The sequence below is a fragment of the Balearica regulorum genome, chromosome 5, assembly GCF_011004875.1.
Source record: "Balearica regulorum gibbericeps isolate bBalReg1 chromosome 5, bBalReg1.pri, whole genome shotgun sequence".
In the NCBI taxonomy this organism is placed as follows: Eukaryota; Metazoa; Chordata; class Aves; order Gruiformes; family Gruidae; genus Balearica; species Balearica regulorum.
Window position 1 is genome coordinate 60,675,414 of NC_046188.1, and position 25,610 is coordinate 60,701,023.

The following is a 25,610-nucleotide window of genomic DNA, read 5'->3' on the forward strand; positions in this document are numbered from 1 at the left end:
AAAATGTGGTTATTTGTACAACCTGGAACAACTCCAGCAGAGAAGAGTGAGAGAAACCAATCCCCAAATAAATAATAACCTGGTCGCTAATGGTGGGAATGGTTTTTCAAGCCCTTGTTCTGAACGAGGGAGAGCAGAGATATGCTTTGGGACTTCTCACATCCCCAGGGAGAGCAAAACTGCTGGGCCCTCTTAGGCAGGCTACGGGGGTGCTAAGGGAAGCAAAATGTTTCCGTTTATTTTTTCAGAGAAGGCTGAAGCTCTTACCTCTACTGGGGAATTCTCATCATTCTCCTTGAAAAATGGAGATGTTTGCCTGATCACAGATAGGCTTCCGTTCATAGCTATGTTTGGTGACCCAGCCCATGCCCTGTCCTCCTGCACTTCACCCCGGTAGCTTAGGAAAGCAATAGGAGCAGGTTTCTGGACTCCCTTTCTTGTGTTCCTGGCAGTTCCCAGGCACATAGGGCACTAGTACATTTTACTGAGATCTAAGTTTTTCAGTAGACAGTGAGATACAGAAGAAATGTTCAGCATGACTTTTACTTATTTACTCACAGTAGTGCAAGATAAATACATGACAACAGTGACAAAAAAACCCAAAAGTTGGAGCTATATTATTTTCCATTTTTTGTTTTGTTTGTTTTGTCATGTTTGAATGTCTCTTTAGTCCACTCTTGCCACTACTGCATAAAGTAGCATGCTAAATCTGACCACAGACACTGTTCTGGTAGGCACTCATGGTTGCTAACCAGTACAATGATTTCCTGCGTCATGTGTAAATGATCAGTGTGCAGGCTAGACCAGTGCCGGGTGAGGGCTAGCTGGCACACGTTCATGGGCATACTCACTCCTGCCTGCATGCATTCAGCTCCCCACTGCCCATTTATTTCTCTGCCGTGCCTGTTTTCCTCTTCAAGGTAGAAACAGCTTCTCTGGATGAGCTCTGGCCCCTTTTGGGCTCCACATGCACTAACTAAAGGCTGGGCAAGTTTTCCACTTGTGCACAGAAGAAGCTGCGATGGCATTATTTTGAAAGAAAGAGGGCTGCAAGGAAAATCCCTGGAACCAGTGCTCTCAGTCTTGGACTTGCTTGTGCAAACACCTTAATAAAGTGTTATGCTCTCCTTTTTCCTTCCACAAAATTAAAAAAGAAATACAACCCTGTAAAAAGCATGGAACATATCTCCGTTTTGGCCCCATACACAGATGAGTGTTCTCTGATTCTAAATTCAGATTTCACTGTGCTAGATGATTTTTAAATAGATTTCAATTTAATTTCCTAAGTGCAGAAATATAGCCAGTCCATTTCCTTTTCCCCAGAGATTTGGACATCTGCTAGGGAAGACTCTGCTTACACCGAAGGAAGGCTCTGAGTGGATGTCCAATTAATTTAGATTTGTCATTTCAATTTGTTGATTCGGCAGGTATATTGTAAACAAAATAGCTTAAATGAGGTCTGCTTTGGGGTTTTAAATATTTTATTTGTGCTTAGCTTTTGGGAATTGCTCCTTATATACAGCATCTGTTCAATATGACAGGGTTTTCTAGTGTTCATTGACTGCATATCAGCTTTCCTTTAATTGAGTTAGCAAAATGTTTTGTGATCTGCATGGTTAAAAACTCCAATGTTTAATCCTGCCACTCTTGAGCTCCTTCAGTCTGCTCATATGACACTGTGAGCTGCTGATCGACTAGCAGAGGGTATTCAGGGTTCGTCCTTCCGCTTTCATTTCGGCTGCTGAAAGGTGCTCTTGTCTCGGGGAAATGGCAGCCCCTAAAAGACCATATTGGACTCAGCAGGGGCTGCTGTGGACTTCACTGGGCCATGGATTTCCCCCAGGCAGGAAAGGGGTTGCTGAGGTGATTCCCATGATTATAATGAGGTGTGATGGGATGAAGTTAATAAATAGGAAATTGAAGTTGAATGTGTTTTGGCAGAGATGGTCAGCTATAGAGCTAGCTCCCAAGAGGAGTGGTAAAAGTTTGGCTTTTTAATATTACATAAATCAAAATACTGGAGGACATACTGTGAAGACCACTTCTATTGTAACAGCAACACAGAGTAACTAGCCTTCCCATTATTGTCATTCTGGGGTTAAAAGAAAATCCCTTCCATCTCTTTTAGTTAAGTGGCATTAGAATATGCTATAGATAGAGATTTAGGGGTCTAATCAACAAACAAGAGGTATATATGTGTGGGCTTTGTAGCACTGGCAGAAATTCAGGCTCTGAGGACACGCGACATTAAAAGGCATGGTTTAAAGAGGTAGAAATAGGCTCTCCTTGTGAGCATATTCATCTTATTATGCTCTGCAAAGGGCTCTTTATCACTGTGCTGCCGCTGGGTCTTTCAGTGTAAATTACTCCCTTGAAGATGACCATGTTTTGTGGTTTGCAGTAGGGACACAGGTTTTTTGATGTTGACCCTTGTTCACAAGGGGCTACGACACAATCACTAAAGTTGTTCATGGAAATCATACTGCAGAAAATCATAGTCCCAGGAGTAATGTGCAAGTCATTTAATCCATCAAAGCGTGCTACCCTCCACAGGAGCACATGCAGACCCATACCATAATATACCTCTGTTCTTTTTGTACAGCACTGATTTTCCTGTTTCTTTCTTGCAGTACAATAAACACCTCTTCGTACACATTGGACACGCTAACCATTCTTACAGTGACCCATTGCTTGAATCGGTGGACATTCGTCAGATTTATGACAAATTTCCTGAAAAGAAGGGCGGTCTAAAGGAACTGTTTGGGAAGGGGCCCCAAAACGCTTTCTTCCTCGTAAAATTCTGGGTGAGTAAGACATGACGTGGAGAAACTCTCTTGTCGATAAGGCCTGTGTATTTAGGTATTTAGCACTCTTGAGAAAATTGTGGAAATTGCTTCTGTCACCATTTAAAAGCAGAAAGCTGTACATCCTTCAAGTAGGATGCTGGCCCAAAGCTACTCTTGTTGACAGCTCCACAAGAAGTCTGTGTTGCAGGCGACATGCAAAGGCAGATGTGTGCCTCAACTGTGCTTGACACTGCTGCAGGGCAGGAGCGAACAGGTAAGGAGAGCCCTCGGTTGTAAATGGGGAACTGCCACCTAGTGGTCCAAGACAAATCAGGGAAGCCATAGAAATGGAGGCTGCTTTTTCGCGTTTCAGATGTTGAACTGTTGCCAAATGCAAATAGTACAAGTATGAGTCCTGCCATCAGTCCACACTTATGCAGATAGGACCAAGAAGGATTTGAACTGAGTGTGCAGCAGGATGACTGTGAGCCTGGGAGGGTTCCAGGGTTTTTCTTAAACGTTTTTTGGTTGCTAGAGCACATTTGCTTTCCCCTTGCCTTTTTGATAGTCAGCCATGGGACCCTGCTCCAAAAGTTATCTCTGTTCATATCAGTTGTGAGCAAGAGTGAAAAAAGAATTTGAATGGAAGGCTGAGATGTTGTATATTGATCTAGTTTTGATAAATTTCATTCATGCATCAGATTTTTCTTATTGCATTTACAAAATCTGATGTTAGTGATGCTATAGGTTCATCCAAAAGGATCATTAAATCTCCAGGCTGGACCTTATGCTTACACTGGCGCTTTTTCTACTCATTAATTTGTTGGAGTATTTTCTGTGGTATACTTTTCACAGCAACAGTTATTATCTAAACATTTTAAATTCATCTTTTAAAACCTCAGTGAAAGGGACATATTCAGGGTCTAATTACAGGGTGGACAGGCTGATGCTGAAACCAGAAAAGGTTGATCTGGAGTCACTGCTTATGGTCAGATTTCCTGGTGTTTATTGCTTTCAGTTAAAGTTTATCTATGTGATAATAGACCTGAAATACTCTCCACTTTGTACATACCCAAGAGTTTCTGTGGCACCAGATTTGGAACTGGAAACTGGGAATGAAGGAGACTCTTTTCTTAAATCTGGGTGTAGAAGGGATAAACCACTGAGCAGGAGCTGTGCTGGACTGCAGAGGAAATCCATGGGGCTTAAAACTAGGCATGGGAGCTGTAGACCGAGCATGTGAGGGCTGCCTGAGCAAAGAGGCCAGGAACAGGAGGTGGCAGAGAACTGGGAGCGGAAACACACCAGGCACCAGGAACCTGGAAAAGGCAGGTGAGAATGCAGGGTCAAAAAGAGGGATGCAGTGGGAAGAGGGAACATTTGGGATGTAGGGATAAAGGCACACAGCAGAGACAGGTATGTAAGAGGTGGGAACAGGGCAAGCGTGAGGGCAGAGGAAATCTGGCTGCAGAGGAATAGGGCTTGGGGGTTAAGGGGCTGTGACCACTAAATACATTTCCTTGCAAAACTTGGGGTTAAACTGAGGTCCATCATTTCACCAATCCACTTTGCATAATAAATACTTGCAAAATCCGCTGGTAAAATGAATGTCACCTCACTTGCCTGTTCTCGGTTCCCACAGAGAATGAGAAACCTCAGACTTTATATTAGACATGGAAAGAGCAGAGATTTGTGATGTGGTCATTGATATGTGTATTGTATGTTCTGCTTTTTCTCCATGTGGAAACTGATTTTCAAGCATGCTGAATGCTCAAAGATGTATCTAAAGCCAGTAGAGATCTTCTCTGGATGATTAAGGTCTGTGTTGCACTCGTGATTTTGAAAATTCAAGTGCCAGCCTTCTCTGCTTGATCTCCTACAAGCAGTGCACACCTTTAACACTCTTGCCTCAGTTCCCCATCTGTAATATGGGATGATGCCATCCCTTCACCTCAGGTGGTCATTGAGAAATCAAACTCATGGCTGTTTATAAAGAATCAAGATAATGCCATGAAGAAAATGTTTATAAAATTAATAATTCTGTGTTCTGCACATGTTTGAGTAGTGTGCAGAAAATAGGGACTGAGCCACACTGAATAAGGAAGACAAAGAAATATTGTATAGGTGCTCAGAGGGCGAGTGCGCAGTCGTGGAGCTAAAGACTGTTTCATGATGCAGTTCAGCAATCACGATATGCAGGCAACTTCGACCCATTTCCTAACCTCACTGTGCCTTCCAACATAACGGTCTTTTAGTGCAATTTTGTGTTGTATTAACTTAGAGATTAAAAAACATACAGTGCTAACATCTTGCTGAGTTATACATTTCAAATGTGGAGAGAATGCCCTCCTGAGCCATAACCTTAAAATAGGCCAGTGGATTTTCTCTGTCATCAAGTGAGTGAGGCAGAGGGAAGGTGCCAGAGGCAGTGTTTGGGTGTAGTGAGAGCCACAATGAATGCCCTTCTAGTAATAAACTTCACACCAGTGCCCCTCAGCTAGAAATATGTATAGGAAAAACAGAAGGTGGCTGTGTAATTAGTCATGAGAATTAGATCCTAAACTGTCAGCTCACTGTCCTTAATTTCTTTCACCCCAATAGGACATTTTTTCAGAAAAAAGAACATTGTTCCCATTTTTATGGGGAGTGTTGAGAATCTGTTCTAAACAGTCATATATTACCAGTGTAAAGCTGGCAAAGATTGCTGACAGTCTTTTTGACCCTATTAGTAACTTCAAATTAATTAATATGAAAATAGATTAATTTATGTTTTCTTGTTCTTTTAAATTAAATACCCACATGTGAATCAGTATCCACTCTCTCCTTATCATGGGCTACCTCCTCTTACTCTCAAAGTTCAACTTCTCCCAGGTTCTGTTCACATTGTGTGGTTATTGCTTACTCACAGTACTCTCTCTCACCCTTTATTTAACCATTTCCCCTTCCCATCCTTTCTGTTGTCTTCTCCCTTCGTTACCATTTAACCATCAGTAGTTTGCTCAGCACTGTAAGCTACTGAGTGCACCCTAGCATCAGTGTCCAGTGACAGTCCACATTTTGGTGGAATTTGATTCTAACGTGAGTAAAAGGCGAATATAAATTTTTGTTAGGCAAGTAAGTACAGGTGAGAAAGCACTGCAGGAGAATCAATAAACAAAAACCGGGGACTATGAGTGAAAGGAGTCGAGGGAAACCAGAGAAGGAAAGCAGGCAGGTGTCATGACATGTGGAAGCTTGAAAGCGAAGGTGAGGATTTGTTGCCAGAAGGGATGGTGATCCTGTAAACGGATTTAAAGAGAAGTCAGCATGTTGCTGGAGGCAGCAAAAAGGTTATTTTGTTTAGACATTAAATCTAGCATGGAAAGGAAAGATGGGAAATGGGAAGACCAGACCCAAGCACTCACATTGAGGATGACTAAGACAGAAAGCGGCTTAGCTCTGGTAGCTGGGAAGAGTACTCCTCTTGCCCTTTCCCATTTAGTTCTGCTTGAGGCTTCTCAGCACCATGCTTTTCTCTGTGATAAAGGTAATAAGGTTTGATTACAAAAAAATTGGGAGGGGAAGATCTGAGATCTTGCAAGAAGACATTTGGCAATTGTGGAGTTGACTTTGCAAAGCATCACAGGTATGGACTACAAAGTAAAGTGTTGCTTTGCTTTGCAGAGGTTTATTGGTTCATACAGATTGTATCTCCTGTGAAATACAGCCTGCTGCTGGGAATGGATGAGCTTCTGGCCTCAGTCCTGGTGACACATCTGGACATCACACTTTTGGGCCTCTTCCTACCTAACTGTGCAGGTGGTATAAAAGGAAGAGACTTCTCCTTTTGCACCGCCTCAACCAACCAACGTCACAGCCCTGCGAAGCAATTTCCAGGTCCTTGTCTTGCACCTTGAATGCAGTGACCCTTTGCTGCTCTTTATCGCAGGTAGTCACTGGGAACCAGAGTTCAGGGAAGTCACCCCAGAGACGGGCTTTTACAGTAATAGATAGAAGGAGCTTTACTTGGTATGTTGTACACTCAGTACAATGGGTAAATAAGGAACAACGTACTAACGCTGTGGCACAGGAAATTTGTGTGACAACAGTACGAAACCGGAGATTACAGGGATTTAAAATGAAAACAAAAATAAAGGCTTCTAAATAAATGTAAATGTTATTTGCTACAACACTGACGAGGAATTCAGACAAGGTTGCAGAACATCTGCAGATGAAACCTTTCCCTGAGTGCGTGTTGAGTGCACAATCCTGTTTCTGTTGCCTTAGTTACTAACAACAGAAGTCGACTCTGTGTAAAACAATCAGATATGATTCATGCCATCTAATCTTAATCTGAGTAAGGTTAGTTTGTTGGTTGGTTTGTATTTGAACTGGTTTTGTAACTTGAGACAAACCCCAAAGTTTTCTGGTCTTTGAAGTTCTGATTAACCTATCTAAAAGCTAAGTCAACACGTGTTGCCTCTGTTGGTTTCTTTTATTGGTTGAAGTTCTACTCATATTGATATCTTATGCCATCCCCACTGACTATTCACTACTATTCTTAAATTATCTAATACTAAATGATACACTTTTAGACTTCCCGAAAAAGTTCAAGCTAAATGATAGACTGCACCTCTAGCTTTACCCCAAAGTGACTGCCTAAAATATTATTGCTGGCCTTGCCGCCTTGGCCCCCAGTGCTGATTGCCCGGTGCTCTGCCTCCCCAGCTCTCCGCTTTCTCCTGCAGGAGATGATTGACAGTAAGTCTGTCCCACTCACGCCACCTCCCTTTGGAATCCAGTATCGCTCAGCCGCATCTCCCATACCTTCATTTTGACTCTGCTGTTACGATCACAGACATCTCCATTGACTCTGGCAAGGGAATTGCTCTAGGAAGGCACAGCGCATCATCTCCCGTTACGGCCCTGCTAGGTTTGGTAGCTCTGTAACTTGCCTCTGTCTAGCGCTCGTTCATCTGGCAAACGCTTTTCACTGCTAGGAGCACCTTTAACATTAATTCAGCAGTGCGTGTCTGTCTGCTGCAGCCTAGACTAAATTCTTCTAGTTTAGCTAATTTTTTGTCTCTCAAGTTTTGCCTCACCCCCCAACAGCAAATTCTGAGGCAGGGATTCACTTTTTGCATGACTTCTGTACGTAAGCTACAGTATCATGCAGTGGGTCCGTGCCTCCGTTGGGATCCTTAGTGCTGGGGTAAACACACCTTGCAATAGTGTGGCCATGGGGTTTGGGTCTCTGACACTGCCAAACACGCTGCGCCAAGCCTGAGCTCTGACTTCTGCAGCTACAGGAACAGTTATGGGAAGCAAATAGATCTGAAAGGAGGAGGGATGTTTTCTAACTAGTGGCAGAAGGAAAAAACCAGCTGATATAAATTAATATTGGGCTGTTGGGCTTTCTACTAAGCTGATCCGCTGGCTTAATTTTAAATGTTTGCAGTAGCTTGAACTATTCTTCAAACCGGGGAAAGCTTAGTCAGAGCTCACTGCAACTCTGAAATAAAGACCCAAACTCATCTGAAGATGCATGGATGATATTAATTGATGTTTAAAATGAATGCCTCTATTTGCAGGAATCTGCAATGCAAACTAGGAGTTTTAGAAAGTAATGCATATTATAATTAGGGCAAGCTTTTAAAGATGCTTTGAAGTCCTAAACATTTTTGAAATTCAAATGTGGGATAGAAATAAAGGAATCTACACAATAAAGGGGCATTAAAATATGTCCCCCAAAATTTCACTGTTTGATAGATGTAAATATATGCCATAATTAGTGGTAAGTAACATGAGGAGGATGGTTAAGTTTATTCCTATTCTTATTCAAAACAGCTGTGGCATGAAAAATAATGCTCCTTCTCTTTGTGATACACTGGAACAAACAATTTACCCATGTAATCAGTGTTCAAAAATGGCTTGTGCCTGTGGTCTCCTCCCACCCCCTCCTGAATTTATCCCCATGTGCCTCCAGCCGTCTTAAAAGGTGCAGAGATTCTTTGTGCCCTTCATTCACACACACACAATTGTGGCTACTGCCTTTTTTTTTCCTTTCTATTTTTTACATGTAATTTATATTGCACAATCTAGAATCTTGGATTTCCCTCCACACACACAGACACACATGCACACTCGCCAGCTTTGACTGGCAAATGATCTGCAACTCACAAATGGGATCCGTAATGTGAATGGGTCTATGGCCAGCATGCAAATGTATGCAAAACAAATTAGATATGGAAGAAAGCAGACATCTATTTTCTTTTCCCCATCACAATCCTCTCGGCGCAGGGAGCTCACGTGGTGCCTGTGGAGGACCCCTTTGCAAATTGATGCAAGAGCATTAGCGCTTGAGGCTGGATAATGAGTGGAAGGGGCCGAGCAGCTGGGAAGCCAGAGCAGCTTGGCCTGTCCATCACAAGCCCAACCATGTGGCAGACCTGGACGCAATTCCTGAGCTGCAGCGTAACGTGCGGTGAAACGTGCCAACCACCCAGATGCTCCCGTTGGAAAAAATTGCTTCACAATTTGGAATCTCTGCTCTTTGATCACTCTTTGGAGAGGAGGAGGGGAGGCATGATGCAGTCATATGAGTAACACACCTCCCTGTAGTCAGCAGTTGTTAAAACCTATATGTTGTTAATAAGTGACCTTATGTGCTTAGTGTTAACTACTGAACGCCAGGGTAAATTGTTCTGGCCCTCCCCAAATCCCACTGTTTCCAGTAGGTGCTGTTTTCCTTCTACTCAGCAGGAAGGATTTAGACTCTTCTCAGCAATTTTTGCTGGAGTTGCTTTTTTGTTAGCCAGAGCTGTTATTATTACACAAGCGCTCTGCCCTCTGCCTTTAACACAGAGCCCGAGAACTCTTCTGAAGTGAATGTGAAGAATAATTTTTCTTTTTTGTTCAATTTTTACTCTTTATTTTGATTGCAGCCCGCTCTGTTTTGGTGCTTGCTCTAGCACACTGGCAGCGGCTTCTCTATGCAGCCCGTCAAACACTCAGTGCTCTTAATATGTAATATTTTCAGTGCTACCCATTGACAAGCTATGCTTTATTAATGAATTAATCATGCTCTTACACAACCACTGTAGATAGGGTGCCAGAAAGCTGAGTGCCTCTCCCGCCTCCAAATGCATTCAGCTAATATAAATCTCAGCTCTTAGAAATAAATCAAAATTAGAGTTTTAATCTTGAAATTCAAAAAAATATATATTCCATTTGTATTTTTAAGTTGTTGGGGGTTTTTTCTTAAATTGTATTGATCTTGTATTTTAAAATTCAATGCATAAATGGACTCCTGTTCATCACACGTGATCATACCATAATATTTCAATATGCTATTTGAAATCATGCCAATATATTTGAAATAACCATTCAAAAGGTTATTTATCTGTATATGCTACAACAGTGCTCACCAACCCTAATTCCTGGAGCCATGGTTCAGAGCACAGTTGCATGAGAAGCTGTATGGAAGGGAAAGCTGGTTTACAGCCCAGGAAGACTTGCAATCTGAGTCTGAAATGCAAGAGAACAGCTAGAGACAGAGTACCAAGGAACTAATGAGACCAAGCTGGTTGCAGCATGAGAGGCTGCAAGCACAGCACTCCAGAAGCTTGACTGTTGTCACGTTTTTCACAGGGATCATTGAAAAAGGAAATTATAAGGAGAGGGTTAATTGAGGTTAATAAGATAAATTCCTATATTTCAATTTTGCTATTATTATATTTATCTAGTCTTGCCTCTTCTGTAATATGGCAGTGAACCTCACTAAGTAATGTCTGCCTCCAGACAATAAGCCTACTTGAACTATCCCTGTGAGTTAGATATTTAGCTTGGTTAAAAAAGACCCAAGTAATGGTGATTCCACACATTTGAAAGTGATGCCAGCATCTCATTGCCATCAGGGTTACCAGCCCCTGCCTTGTTTCTCAGTTAGCTTTTGCATAGCTTTAGCTTTCTGTCTTTTAATGTCCTTTTCTGCAAGATTTAATCAATCAGAAGACTCTTCCTCATGTAGCAACTTGTAGGCTATGACAAAGTCGTGGAAAAACTTCCCTTGGAAAAAGTAAGTAGATGGAGTTTCATTAGTCATTCACTACAAAGGATGTTTTCCAGACCTGAAATCATTCTTGTAAGTCTTTTCTGAATACTTTCCAATTTTCCAACATCCTTTCTAAAATGTAGACACAAAAACTGGAATCAATACTGTAGTAAGGAGCCTGCTAAAACTGAATACCAGGGTAACACATCACCTTATTCCTGCTCAAAGCTACATCTACAACTCTCAGTGCTCATTTTTAGCACAGCCTTTTTATTCTTTTGTTGTCGTTGTTGTTAGTCTCATAACCTTTTGGGAGGGTGAGGAGTGGGAATCCCCTGAATTTGAATTGTGACCCACTTTCATCTGTTAGAGAAATACAATTTTGCTTTCACGTGTATGTGTTTAGAGGAAGCCCTTCCTATGTAAGCCATATCATTAGCATAACAATATCATTAGCAAGTCTTTCACCATCATTTTGTAAACAAAGTTTTGTATTTTACTAGAAGTGATTGTCTGTCTTTTCTAAAGGTATTCAACATGGAACAAAGTTTTTAACACCTGGTTCAGAATATTTCCTTGACGCGACAATGATACGCACTCCCTCTGGTACTCAAGTAGTTGCCCTCTGGTGAAAAAATTGAACCCAGACTGAGAGGCAAGATTTGTTATAGTACATGAGAACAGACAAAATTCTTTCAGTATTAAAAGAGGCTTTGGTGAAGCTTTCATTTAAGAGCATTTGCCATTGCCAACTCTTACGATTTTTTTTATGTTGGTGTTACCCTTTTTGGAGGAGTCTTAAAGCTTCAGCTTGCAACAGTTTGTAATTAGCTGAACATGAAAATTCTGTCTTTCCTTGAAAACACCTTTATTGTGTGCTAGACTCAAAAAAACCCAATTAGCAAATAAAGATAATTCACATCTGTATTACCATCGTGGGGCTTTTGCAACAATGTGATTGCATAAGAGTAAATCATGACATTCAAGTGATAATTTCAAGCGTTCCTCATTCAAACATCAGGCCCCAGTGTATATTTTTTGTGTACGCTGGGACCCCTGGTGATTTCAGCAAGAGTTGGAAGAGCTGTGGGAGTGATCAACAGGGTGCTGGTGGCCACATGTGTTACTTTTCCAGGTTAAGTGTCAGCATGTAAATACAAGAAGTAGATTTTTTTCTTTCACTAGGCTTCAAAATCAGAAGGCAGCAGATAAAAAGTTACTCTTATGTTTTAACTTTATAAACAGTTGTTGTTCCAGCTTGAAATGTAAGGTCTATGCAGTTGGCCCTTTCGACAACATGAAATTGTGAGGAGCATTTTAGTTCTAATTTCTTAAATATTTTGTCCCTATCTGAAAGGGGAAAAAAAAAATGTTTTGATAGTAAAATTGTAATTGTGGTAGCAGCAGGAATAACCACTTTTAAAGAGATTACTATTATTATTGTTGTCATTGTTGTTACTATTGTTAACAACAACAACGCTACAACTGTTTTATCAGAAATCCCTGTTCTTCAGAAATTCCAGTGGAGCAGCTGTGACATGGCTGATGGCTCCTACAGTTTGTCACATTTAGATGTTTGTCGTGTTTCGATTGCAAGCCAGCTGTGATCACAAATTGCTTATTTACTATTACCTTAGAACAATTTCTTACAGCTCACTGTGAACACGCTGCTTTAGATGTACATTAAACATTAACTGCTGACCTCATGCAAAACGTGTGCAAGAAACAAGGTGTAATAGCGATAGGATTTCTTTCTGTTATGCAAAATACGTGACTATAGGGCTGTTTGTGTTGCTGTGTGGAAAGCTCAGGAGACTTCTCCACTGATTAATTTACCAAAGCCAGCCTGAAGTAATCTTAGACCTGTGTCTTCTCTGTACCACAAACTAGCTCAGTATGTGCTATTATCAGCACATTGCCTCAGAATGTTGTACCACAAATAAGGACTGTAGACACTAAGTAGAATTAATGAGTTCTTGGCTAGTTAAAAATTAAATAGCAGTTGCAAATGACCTGAACTGTATTGAAGGCAGGATTATAAATGGTCCACGCTAACTAGTAAATAAACATACCTGTAAACTGTTTTTTTAATAAGTGTCAAGGTAGACATGAAAGTATCTGTCAAATATTTTGTTACATTTCTATATTAGCAATAAAAACAAGCAGAGCATGACTTGCGAGTGAAACAGCTGCAAAAGTGCACTTCCCTGCTAAAATGCTCATCTCCGAGTAAGTTAAAAATTCAGACGATTCTTAGATGTTATACTGCAGTAGCTGATCAGCTATTTCCACATAAAAAGAAAACCCTGCCCACTCTCTCCTTGGGCACCAAAGATGTCAGCAGAGCTAATGCCTGAATCAACAAATCCAGCTGCGGCTATCCCTAGGCTCTGCCTGTGTCCATATTAGTGCTCTTTTAAGTTGAGGGCTTTTGAAAATGGATTCGTGATGACAAAGAGCACAGTGGCAGAACAGCTTCGGTGCTGCTGGGGAGGCCGGATTCAGCATGTGACCTGTGCTGTTGCTTTGTCACCAAATTAATCATGCTGTGCACAGGACATGGATTTGGATATAAATAATTAAAGGTAGCACTGTTCCACATTTGATCCTGCAAGTCTCAGTCTCTGTTGCTAGATATCAAAGGTGGCTGGGCAGTTACTGAGGCTGCAGAGAAATACTGAAAGAAATCAAATACTTTCAGTAATGTTTTATTGGTGCGGTACCACACAGCTCATATGAAGCCTGAGTTGCGTCATACAGCTCTGTGAAGTCAAGTATTTTGCTGAATCAGGGCGATATGGCTTGACAGAGCCTTATCAGAGATCGATTCCCATGTTGCGCAGCTGTCTCCCTTTGCTGTGAGGATTTTGTTGCTTTAAGAAAGGAAAAAAGGAAGAGGAGAAAGTGTACGCTGGCCCCTCAGGAGCAGGATGGCTCAGTCGAGTTGGAGGCCGCAGGGCAGGTTCCCTCCAGAGAAGTCAGTGCTGGAGCCAGCCTCCTCCCAGGGGATCATTCCCTTTGCTCCAGGGACTTCATCAGCTATCTGCCAGACAAGCACGTCACCTGTAGCCCAGAGAAATAGGGTTGTCTTTGTTGTTTAAAGTTTGGAAAAATTGCCACTTCCCTAAGGTTTTTACTGCAACAATTAGGCAGGTACTTTCCTGACAGACTGTAACTGTTGTCACTGTAAAACTCCCTCCTCTCTCCCTTATTTCTGAAAAGAACAGTGAGCTAATTACAGCTTATGCTACTGACATATTGTCAAATGAAAAATAAAATCTTCAACATCTATTACTTTTTCCCAACAGGCTGACTTAAACTGCAACATTCAAGATGACACGGGAGCGTTTTATGGAGTCACTAGTCAGTACGAGAGCTCAGAAAACATGACAATCACCTGTTCCACCAAAGTCTGCTCATTTGGAAAGCAAGTAGTAGAAAAAGTAGAGGTGAGTGTTGTGATGGGATGTGTGGGGTGATTCTCTGGTTCCCTTTCACTTTAATTAGAGTTTTCTCTTGCTTGTCTTTACTTTGCTCTTACCTGTCTTTTCCTTCCTTCCTTCCTCCCTTCCTTCCTTCCTTCCTTCCTTCCTTCCTTCCTTCCTTCCTTCCTTCCTTCCTTCCTTCCTTCCTTCCTTCCTTCCTTCCTTCCTTCCTTCCTTTTTTTCCTTTCCCAGCAGTGTTTGGGTTCATTTTAAATCACTCTGTGAACGGTCACACTACAGTTAAGTAAAATCCTAGTTACCTGTTGTTCTGGAGACCATCCTCCACCCTGCCTGTGGCACCCTTGGGTGGGGAACCTGCAGCTGACACCAGCACCACCTCCTCCATCACCTGGCAGGAAAGAGCTGAAGCAAAAACCGCTTTTGTTCCCATTTCCAAACAGTTAGCCAGCCACACAGCCTCTTTGGAGCCATACTACAGTGACAAGCTACCCTCTGTTATCTAGATTTTTTTTTTAAAGATTTTAAAGCCATGGATGGTGTGCTATGTTTCACCTATAGCCATGCTTCTTTTATCTTACTTTATGCACAGAAAGGCATGCTTTCCCCAGTCACCAGCAGCTTTTGAATACAAAATGAAAGATTTTTCTGAACATGTGAGGCCCTTTATTTACTTTTAACCTTTTTTTTTTTTTTCCAAGCATAGAACTGTACAGCATGGTCAGGTGGCTAATTGGTTTATTATACAGTGGTACTGCAGCTATTTAACTTCTTCTGCATACTAAGCCCCACATCTGTTATCTGCAGTATAGTTTTTGTACAGGAATTTTAGCCTAGAGCTGCAGGTTGAGCCTTTATAGATGTCCTGGTCACTATTCATGTCCTTATACTAAATATGTTCTCTGTGCTTGGTGACCATAAACAAGTTTTGCATCATTTCCATTATTCTAAGCTTAGAAAAACCCAAAGAAAAAAACCTCACAAGCCACTGAGTAGCTCATCTGAGCAATTGGCAGCTGGGCAGCAGGAGTCCAAGAGTCACAGCCCCTTGTGAGCCCCGGCGATCTAAATCAGTCTGGTTTTCTTCCGACTGTAGACTTGCATCTTTCTGTAATTCATAAATTGCCTATTAAATCATGCAATAATATAGCTATGTTTATATGCGTATATTTATGCATAAATACATACGCTTATTTTTGCTGTTCCCTTTGCAGACTACTGTAAAATCATCTTACCACAAAGTTTTTTGCTTAATTCATTTTTATTTGACTTGAGCTTACTTTTGTATAATGCTCATCTGTTCAGTGTTTTAATTCACAGGTTAGAGAACAAGTAGGGATATTATAACTTTTAATAATTAAGGGCCCTTGAATTTTTAGCAAGGCACTGCATAGCTTGGGCAGGGAGTTACCAAGTGGGGGGGCTGTGTGTGTGTGCCAGAGCCACTTTCTCTTTTTTTTTTTCTGTCTATGCGAAGAAAGAAAAAAGCAGAATTAGTGTTCCCTTTTTGTTATTTCTGAATTATCTTATTCTAAATGAGTTTTTGGGTTTTTTTTAGACTGAATATGCAAGGTTTGAGAATGGCCGATTTGTGTACAGAATAAATCGCTCTCCAATGTGTGAATATATGATCAACTTCATACACAAGCTGAAGCATTTACCAGAGAAATACATGATGAACAGCGTGTTGGAAAATTTTACGATTTTATTGGTATGGACTCACTTTTTATTTTTCCATTTCTAAAATACTCTCAGGCTTTGTATGGCTTGCTTAACTTGTAATATTTAGAACCAGTTTCCGAATCCCTTAGTCATGTTGCTTACTAAACAAATCATCCCATTGACTTCAGAGTAATACTCTTGGCATTGTGCACTACAGACACTAAGGATGAAAAGGCTAAGCTGGCTGAGAACATGAACAAACATCTTTGTTACTTTCCAAAAATTCAGCTTACTGCTTTCGGGTTTTTTTCATGCAAGCCTCTATGTGGTGTTTGTAGCGAGCCTGAGGCAGTAACTTTGAACCATCCCGTTCACCCAATGTGTTCTTACTGAGATGCCAGTTACAATACTGCGGATGTCAGTGGTGTTAATTAGTTCTTGGGCTGGGAAAGCATGCAGTAATGGGTACACCCAACAGGTGCTCTAAAGCATGAAGAATGGTCCCCATAGTGGCCCTTAGGCCAGTTTCACCCCGTTGCCCAGCTTGCTTTCTCTGTGGCTTTGGGGTGGCGCCTCAGCCAAGCACGGACCCATGCGCTGCTGCTGCTACCGCAGGATTCAGGCAGGACCAAGGGCTGGTGGCATGGGCAAGAGGGAGGGTGGTGAGCACAGAGCCACACGCACACCCTCAGCTGCCTTCTGGCAAGCGAGCACAAGAGATGGGGGTGCGCTTGGGGCCCTTTGCTGAAGCAGGGCACAGTTTGAGGAAGGCTGAGCTGAGAGCACATGATTCTGGCTCATAGTCAAGTGGCCATGGTGGGATGAATCTGTGTCCTCCGCTGGGCGCTACAGCCACACTGCTTAGCCCCAGAGCACAGTGCACGGGCACTGCCATGGAGGTCAGTTTAACTTGCCAAAGATAGAGCGAGAGGACACACATTTAAATCGGCACACTAAAGACTGTCTACATTAAGCCAGCCATTTCTTGTTTTGGCCCTGGTGTTTCCAAGTTTGTAATACACTGTCGACCTCTTCCTTCCCCCGAACAGGTTGTAACAAACAGGGATACACAAGAAACCCTGCTCTGCATGGCTTGTGTATTTGAAGTGTCGAACAGCGAACATGGAGCACAGCATCATATCTACAGGCTTGTAAAGGACTGAGCAGTTATTTATATATACACTTCATTTCACTTCTTTATCAAAACACAGACTGTAAACCTCAACACTAAGTGGCAGTGCCTCTGGCCCAACTTTCACCCACATTTTTCTAAATCCTGTTCTAGTGAAGTCATTTTTAATGTGTTCATATATAATTGTAGCTGTGAAATTCTGGTACAGTTGTAAAAATTATTTCTAAAACTAAGTGTTCTTCAAATTTGTAAACCACAGTTCTTTGGGAAGACTGTATTTAAGAACCTAACGCCTCTGTCTGTGGAGGCCTATTTTTAATTCTGATAGAAAAATGTATGACAGAGCATTTGCCATGGGGAAAAACTGACAGCATTTATAAAAATTTATTTTGGGTTTTTTTCCAACATGAAATACTTGTTTTACGATGCAAGTGAAATTGAAATGAATCTTTAGCTATAACTGTAAATGAGTACACAAAGTTAATAATCTTTATAGAATTATCTTTGTAACTAATTAGGGTGGAAGATATGGACGAATGTAATTCACTAAATTATTTTTTAAAATGAAACGTTTTTCTGTTTGAAACCAAATGAAAAATATAGCCTTAAGAAATGCCTGATAGAAACAAACAGGTCCTAAAATTAGGCAAATTTTGTATTTTTTTCTCAGCGCTAAAACTAATCTTCTAATCCATTAAACTTTCAAACAGGTATTGCAGAGAAAGAAAACATCATCCCTTACCCCTAACATATCTAGTGTATTTTAAAAGAGTATAAAGTTGTATTGTACTAATATGAAAATTTGATTATTTAATGAAAAAGATGGCTCATTTTGCAATAAGTAGGTAAATACTGAAGATTTAGACTCGGATTATATGTAGTCTTGTGTGTGCAGTTATATTTTATATGGACAACTATGTTTTCTAATAAGTTGAGTGAAAAACTTGCAACTCTGAAATTAACAGATGAATGGAAACAACTGACATTGCGACAGCATTGAGTAATTCATAAACTGAAAGCAAAACACTAATGTGTTTAAAAGAATACGTACACCTCTGAAAGGATCAACAGCTTTAATATCTATAAGGCGCTAGAAAAATCACAACCAACATCAGGCAAAGATGATGGGAAAGGGGATATTTTTTTTTTTCCCCCCTCCTTTTCCTCTTTATCACGGTGCTCTTACACCTCTCCCAGTTGTCTCTCCAGTTCCAACTGGCGAAGACCTTATACGAAACAAACACGTACATACCACGTGGGGTCTGACGTCCTTTTGCGTTCATCCTTCTGATCTATTCAGGGAAGACTCCAGAAGTGAAGTACAGCTGGAGATATTTTAATACTGTAAGGTTTCAAACCATGGCTGCGGGTGTGAGTGATAGTCTGAGATACGCACAGGTGAGAGAAGTAGTCTCGTTCCTCCTGGCTGCACCAGAGAGTGTTGCTCAGTTTCTTCTGCTGCACAAACAGCGCTGCCCCACAGTTGCCCAAGCAGCAGCAGTTGTTTCCGCAAGTGCTGGGCCAGCAGCAGGCTCTCACGCAAAACATTTGTTGGAAAGGCTGAGGACTGCCCAGCCAAGCACAAGCCACCTTAAAGATCAGTCATGAGGTCTCGGCAAAGAGCGTTCTTGGAAAGGTCTTCTGCAGTCCTGAATCAGAGAAGTTAACATTTAGCAGGTCCATCCTCCCTGCCCTTTACTGATGTGTGCCCAGGCACAATTTAAGTCTAAAATTTACTCCCAGGCACAGTGCTGTAGTCTTTAAAAAAAGCCAGTCCTAATTTTTGGATACTGTATGTCTGCATAGTACCTTCTGTTAGAACTGCCCGCTGTTGAATTAGCTAGACTAGAATATAGCCTAGACAGGGTAGCGGGTTGCTGCGTGCCTGCATCAGACCAGGTTGATCCTTAATGCTGGTCAGGACTCGGGTTAGAGGATGATACAAATATCACTGAGGGGGAAGGAGACTGCTTACAATCCTTAGCCTGCCTCTCATTGAATTCTTCTAGGTAGATGATTGCTGTGATGTCTAGCTGTTACCTGCTTGTGGATATTAGGGCTGGTGATCTTTCAGTTTATGTTCCATGAACTGAACAGAGAAATATGTCCATGGTAAGGTCTCTTTTAACACTCATTTTTAACACTAACAATCACATCAGGAAAAGCACTGCATTGTAACAGCCTAACGGTAGCCCTTTATTCTAAGCACTTGGTGTTACAAGTCAAAAACTACTTCTTTTGTTTTATTTTGTTCTAAAGTTGTCTTTTATTTAGGGTTTGAATTGTGGTTTTGGTGATTTTATTTTTTTTTAATAACAAGCAAACTCTTTGAGGCATATAAAGCATGTAAGTCAATTCGCAAAACCAGGTACAGTTTTTTTAATAGAATCTGGCACACTACATATGCCATAACTATAGGGTATAAAAAGTCACAATGTTTATTGGTGTTCACATATGTAATATTAGGGAAACTACTTCCATCGTCTTTTCTTTACACTTCTGTAAATGATCCATACCCTGTATATGTTAATTCTTAAAAGCCTTAATCCTTCAACTGTTCGGTGTGGGGTGTGTAGTCCAACAGGCTGCCTGTAAACTGTGAGCTCTTTTGTAAGCTGGAAGTACTTATCTTGTTACTGTTACTTTTTTGTAGGAACCTTTTAATTGAGAGCTGCCAAAGCATTACAATATGCAGTGCCTTAGCATTATATTAGAAGTACCTTTAGCCTCTTAACATAAATTTTATATATTGTTTTATTAATTGGTTCCATTTTTTAAAAAATATCTGTATTTTTTCCCACAGTAACGCTCTTTGACTGCCTGGTCTAAACCAACCTTCTGTACAAGTCAGTCCCATTACTACGCAGTTAAATGTCTATACCAAAAGGAAAGGTTACAGATTCTTAGTTCTCCATGAAAAGTGAATTGTATTAATAAATGCTGCCTTTTTAAATTTCATGACCAAATAATTAATTGTGACTCTTCTGCACTCTAGCATGAAAGTGCCTTTGGTTTGAAATTCCAGCTTAGAAAAGTGCTGCCATAATAATGACAATTTGTAGAGAGACCAAAAATATTTAGTTATCACCATAATGCCTTTGGTTTATTGGAATAAGTTGAATCTACAGGCCTCTATTCACAAAAGAGCACCATTTAGAGCAAAGTACTTTTGCTAATGATCAGCCTGCTGAAGAGTAATCTACTGTTTGCCATTTCTGACAGCATTGCAAACCAGCAACTGATTTGTCTGTGATATAAAAATGAAAATTATTCATACTGATATTCTCTTCATCCAGTCATGCATCTGCATAATGAGAGATCCATATACTGCAGAATTTCAGACAGTGGACAAATGTGACTTTATTGTTCTCCTCTGATAATATTTTGGTATCTGTGAAGATTTTTTTTGTTTAGACAGAAGATTTTGTTTACAAAGTTGTGCATGCTGAAAGTCAGATGCATAAACCAAGATGAAAATGGAGAACAGACAATAGCTAGGGTAAATGCAATTGCGTGGGTTTAAGCATTGAAATGTTGAATGTGAGCATTGTGGATGAAGGTGCTGTTAGAGAAACTCTGGCTAGCACGATTCAAAACACAGGGTTGTTTTGTTTTGTTTTTCTCCCAGATGATGTCTTGGAAAAAAAAAAAAGCTCCTCTTAATAACATGTCTGTATTTGATACCTTCTGTGAACGGGGGCCATACTGTACACTACAACTAAAATTGATGGGACGAGGAGCAAGATTTTAAGAAAACTATGTTAGAAAGAACAAATATGAGCAAAACCAAAAGCTGTCAGAGGGATTATATAGTTGTGAATACAATTTTAACTTGATTTTTAAAGTATTTGATGAAAACTAAGATTAACTTTTTATATATAGAAATATTGTGACACTGTGTGGTAAATATTGTGATAATTCAAGTTCCTTGTCTCTAAAATATTATTTTTGTTATTCCTTCAAGGTCTAAATCTCACTTACCTCTATAAGACAAGTAATCCTGTTGAACTCAATGAGACTGAGGTAGGGCAAAGACACTTTCGCCCCACAAGTAGAGCATATATTTTCAGTTATTACCAAACATTTCAGCTGTACTAGTCAATATTTGTGACAGATTACACTTCTGTCTCATTAAAATATTTAAATAAGCATAATGGTACCATTTGGGGCTGTTAAAAATTACTACTAACAAATGTAGTTTTACTTACTTGAATTCCAAAATGATTTTATGTAGGTACTGCACCACTATTTTGAAGGAATTGCAGACATAATGCCTGTTTCTCACTTTCCCTTTCTACCGCAGCTACAGCTCATTAAGTTTGGCAGTAGCTCCTTCCGTTAAAACCTCCACGGTATAGGCTATTGGAAATAATGAAGGGTGTACATTAATGTTGAATGTAAGTAACTGGCCATTCAAGGCAGATACAACATTTGACGTACTAATCCGTATCTATTTATTTTTTCCACTGCAAGTCCCAGGGCATACTCGCTTCCTGAAGCAGTTCCCCTCACAGTTTTCCTGGGTCACTCAATCACTCATATGAGAAACCTTTTGTCTACCCTTTCCTTAACCCGTACTGATACACATACCCAGTCACACAGCAGATGTGAGTAATAGAGTCCAGTTTCGTACTTTTCTCAGGATGATCTCTTTTCCTCCTCTTATCTTACATGACGAGATGTTTAGCCCCCCTAAAAAAGATTGTCAAAGTACAAGAAACACTTTGGACATCTTAATCTTTTAACTTTTCAGGTCATTCTTGCTGAGATCATGTATTAGTTTTAGTGTGTAAATTAAATCTTAAATGCACTCAGTTGACTAAAAGGAGATGGATCCCTGTTACCTCCTTACAGAATATGTGTTTTTGTTTTTGTTTTGTTTTGTTTTCTGGGCCTCTGATTCAGGCTCATGACTGCAGACAAAAAATACAATATGTGCCTGAAAAAAAAGAAAAAGACAAAAGAATTTTATAACATTGAAAACCTGAATAGCCTTTAATTCTTCAGTACATTTTATGTAAAACAGGTTGGGGTTTTGTTTTGGGGTTTTTTTGCCATGTGCATTTGTTCACATTTGTAAATGACTTAATGGAATTCTCACTTTATGTTTATTTGTGTAATGTGTATAAAATGGGTTTGTGACTTAAGCATATTCATATATGGTCAGTGGTTACTTTAATATTGTACTGCTGCTGGTAACTTTTGATGTAGAACTTGCCTTTTGATGATAAAGTACCTCTAGGTTAGACAGGGAGGGAAGGCTCTTTGAAAAAAGTGAATGTTCTCCAATGTTTTCTTAACATATTTGCAGAAGCTTTCAAAAGGAGTTTCAGTCAAACCTCTTGGCAGTACAGTATTCTTGTATTTGTTATTGTCTGTGTGTAGGTACTGGTACCTTTTTTTGTTTAAAATGTTTTAAGTGTTGGCTTTAAAGTGAATTTATCTTTAGTATGATAGTAATATGAAAATTATAGGTTTTGTGTGCAGAGAATTTTTTTATAAAGTGCTTTGTAAAAAAAAAAATGTATTCTAGCTTTCGCGGTACATATGTGTGATAACTTTAATATCCATGACAGTTAAGTGCAATTATTTCATCACTCTAAAAATGCTATTTTTGTGTCGGTTACTGCAGGTGTTTTCATGTCTTTGCAAAGTGACACATTTTGATGCCTTCTTGATAAAGTGGTAGAATTTTTGTAGCTTTCTAGAAACTTTGTATTCATACAGTATCGATTGAAAATAAAGAAAATGAAAGTGTTTTGTGCATTTATCTTAATCTCTTACATCAATCTCTTTTTAATGTTGGGTGCAACTTTCAAAAGCATTTTCCAAAGTAGCACAAGGCCAGATCTGCAGTAATATCTGTGTACCTCCCTAAAGGTGCAATGGAGATCCAGCAGGATTTACAAAAACCTGTAGGGATGGCACTCAAGGCTGGCACATCTGGAAGCCACGTTCAACAAATATATGTTCTGGCATTTTATCAGCAAGAAAGGTGACTACCTCTAGCTGTGTGTCTTCCTAAAGGAACCGTGGTGGATTTTTGTGAAACATCATTTAAACCATACTTTTTTAAAAGGAAAAGCCCTGTCCCCCTGTATTCCAGAAGCAGGAATGACCTATTCAAAATCTTATGTAATAAATTACATCAAATACATCACTAACTTGGCAATGAGAACTGACTGAGGAACACAGTAGTTATCTGAGGTTGAGGTGTTTCTTCCAGAAGGTCACTGAGCTCTGTGGGAACTGAGGTCCTAAAAATGTGATGTTTTTCAAGAGACTGATCTCTAGTTTTTCTTAAACCACTTCCCCTCAGCTGGCAGCTGTACCTGGTATGATCAGAGAATGAAACAGGATCAAGTTGCTTGCCGCATTCATGAAGTGAAACCACTTAGCTAGGGGAAAAAAAAAGGCAAGAAAAAGAGAATAAGAGGAATATCCTGGATCAACTGAAATTAATGGGAACATGACCAGGACTTGGCAGAGGAAAAAAAAAAAAGTACATCTGGCTCATCTTCTGCTTCAAAAGGAGAGCAGTGGCTTTTGAATAAACCACATGCCCCTCCCACACACCCCACTTCTTTTGGGTGGCAGATGTTCCACTGCCATTTTTAAAATGCCAGCAGAGCACCCCCCACATGCAAGATGAATGGGTTGAGAACAACGCACAGACACGGGCCTGTTTTGACCCTGTTTTCTCTTCTTTGTTCCCCATTAAGTATAAGGCTTCAGCCCTTTGAAGTGGGTTAGCTGTTTCAGAAGCAACCTGCTTCTTAATTAAAGCTCTGTTTCTTAATTAATTTAGGTTAAAACCCATAAATCTTCCACCTTTGGGAAAAATGTCATGCAGCGTTTCAGGTTGGAGTCCCCGTATAACGTCACACCATTAGTTTATTAACGAGCTGCCCTCAGCAGAAGCAGCGGCCTCTCCCTGACTAAGCACAGTCTGGTTTATGCAAACATGGCAGCGTGGGGAGGAAACGAAGACAACAGACCAGTTACTCCGTGCCGTTTTATGAGGTGCAGAATGGTAAGCTCTATGCAGTCCATGCATTTTTCTGTGGATTTTTTTTTTTTTTAAAAAGATGCAGCCTACTTGACACTACAAATACAGAACGCATATAATGCTTACAAACCCAAGAGGAAAAGGAGGGTTTGGAGCTAAGCAGTGTGTTAGCAGATGTCTGTAGTTCCCCCACACAGCTCTAGCTGTTCCTCCCAACCCTGACCTTTCACAGCCATACTATTGTTGTCTGGGGCCCTTCAAGAAGAAACAGCTGAACAATCTGTTACACCAAACAGCAGTAGCTTTGCAATGTTCATAAATAATTACCTACCTTGTAGAGAGGTGTGACACTTAATTGGTTAATGGTTGTAAATCGTTATATGATTGCTGCTGTTTTGTGAGAGCTAGAGCTGTGCTGCAGACACTAGAAACTTGGTGAAGGTGGGAAGGGTAGGAGGGAGTGGGTAGAGAGACTACTGGGAGTGGAGGGAAAAGGAAAAATTGTAGAAACTCCGCGTGCAAGTGGCTGTGAAAAAAAGGAGTAGCAAGGTATTACTTTTCAAAGAAAATCAAAAGCTGAGGACAGGAGAAAATAGGAAGAAAGGAGGGAAAGGAACATTTGAAGACCACCACCACCACCGAAGTCGTCCATTAGAAGGAGGGAGAAGTAAGACTAAGAAAAAGGCTACAACAAAACAGACAAACATTCACCTTCTAGGTCAGAGAATAGAATTGCCTTTTTTTTTTCCCCTCCCATATTGCTTCTTATTAGCCCTTTCCAGTTTTGGTATGTATCCTCTTTAAGCTTAAGGGAAAGGGCTGCTGTAGGCCTCCATTCCTGTGTGCCTCACTGTGGAGAATCAACAAAGCCCAAAAAAATCTCAGCAGCAAGGCCCCCTGTAGCCTCCCTGGTAGATGAAGAGCTGTCACTTTGGTTTTGGTTAGAAAGCAGTGAGCATGAGCTATAGCCAGAAGAGTACCTGAAACAATCAGCTGAGCAAAGACATTTGAGTACAAGTGACTGGTCTCAATTTGTCCAGCACTGGTGATTTCTCAAGCCACCTTCCTTCCATATATGTGTGGTTTAGGGTGCGTGCACAGAGTTCATTATAGGTTTAGGTTGATGAATTTCAAAAATGTTGTTTTCCGTGCTCTTACTCTATCCTAGAGGTGACAGCATAAACAGCTAACTCTGATGTTATTAAACTGGAGCAGAAAGAGAAAAAAAACAAAACAAAAAAGTTTTTTCATAAGTCTGCTTCCAAACTTATCAGCTGTTAGAGATGTCCACACACAGGGACCAGTTTTGGAGCCTTAGGCCTTATAGCTTTCCCTAACTGGTAAAGTCAGTGTCCCTCTATGATGGGGGTTGGGGCCATCAGAGCAAGCGGTGCAGGAGCCGTGATTAACGTGTACACGTCTCTTTTCAATCCTCTCACACAGTTCAAAGGGGATTAGTTCACTACTCGTGCTTACCTTGCACTGCACCTTACTGCTTTGCTTTCTGGACCTCCAGCAAAGACAGAATATGGCAGCAGCTTTCAGA

At 40.6% G+C, this 25,610-nt stretch overlaps 1 protein-coding gene across 7 annotated transcripts in view; it reads left to right on the forward strand.

Moving 5' to 3' along the window:
* The window catches only part of TEAD1 (TEA domain transcription factor 1), a 163,497-nt gene extending 140,672 nt beyond the window's left edge, over window positions 1-22,825 (forward strand). For all 7 annotated transcript variants that reach the window (XM_075755206.1, XM_075755207.1, XM_075755208.1 and 4 more), the window contains 4 exons: window positions 2,631-2,804; window positions 14,127-14,267; window positions 15,820-15,972; window positions 16,973-22,825. In XM_075755206.1, coding sequence (XP_075611321.1) covers window positions 2,631-2,804; window positions 14,127-14,267; window positions 15,820-15,972; window positions 16,973-17,086 — 582 coding nt within the window. In that variant the 3' untranslated portion in view covers window positions 17,087-22,825. The remainder of the gene's footprint in view (window positions 1-2,630; window positions 2,805-14,126; window positions 14,268-15,819; window positions 15,973-16,972) is intronic.
* The last annotated feature ends 2,785 nt before the right edge of the window (window positions 22,826-25,610 follow it).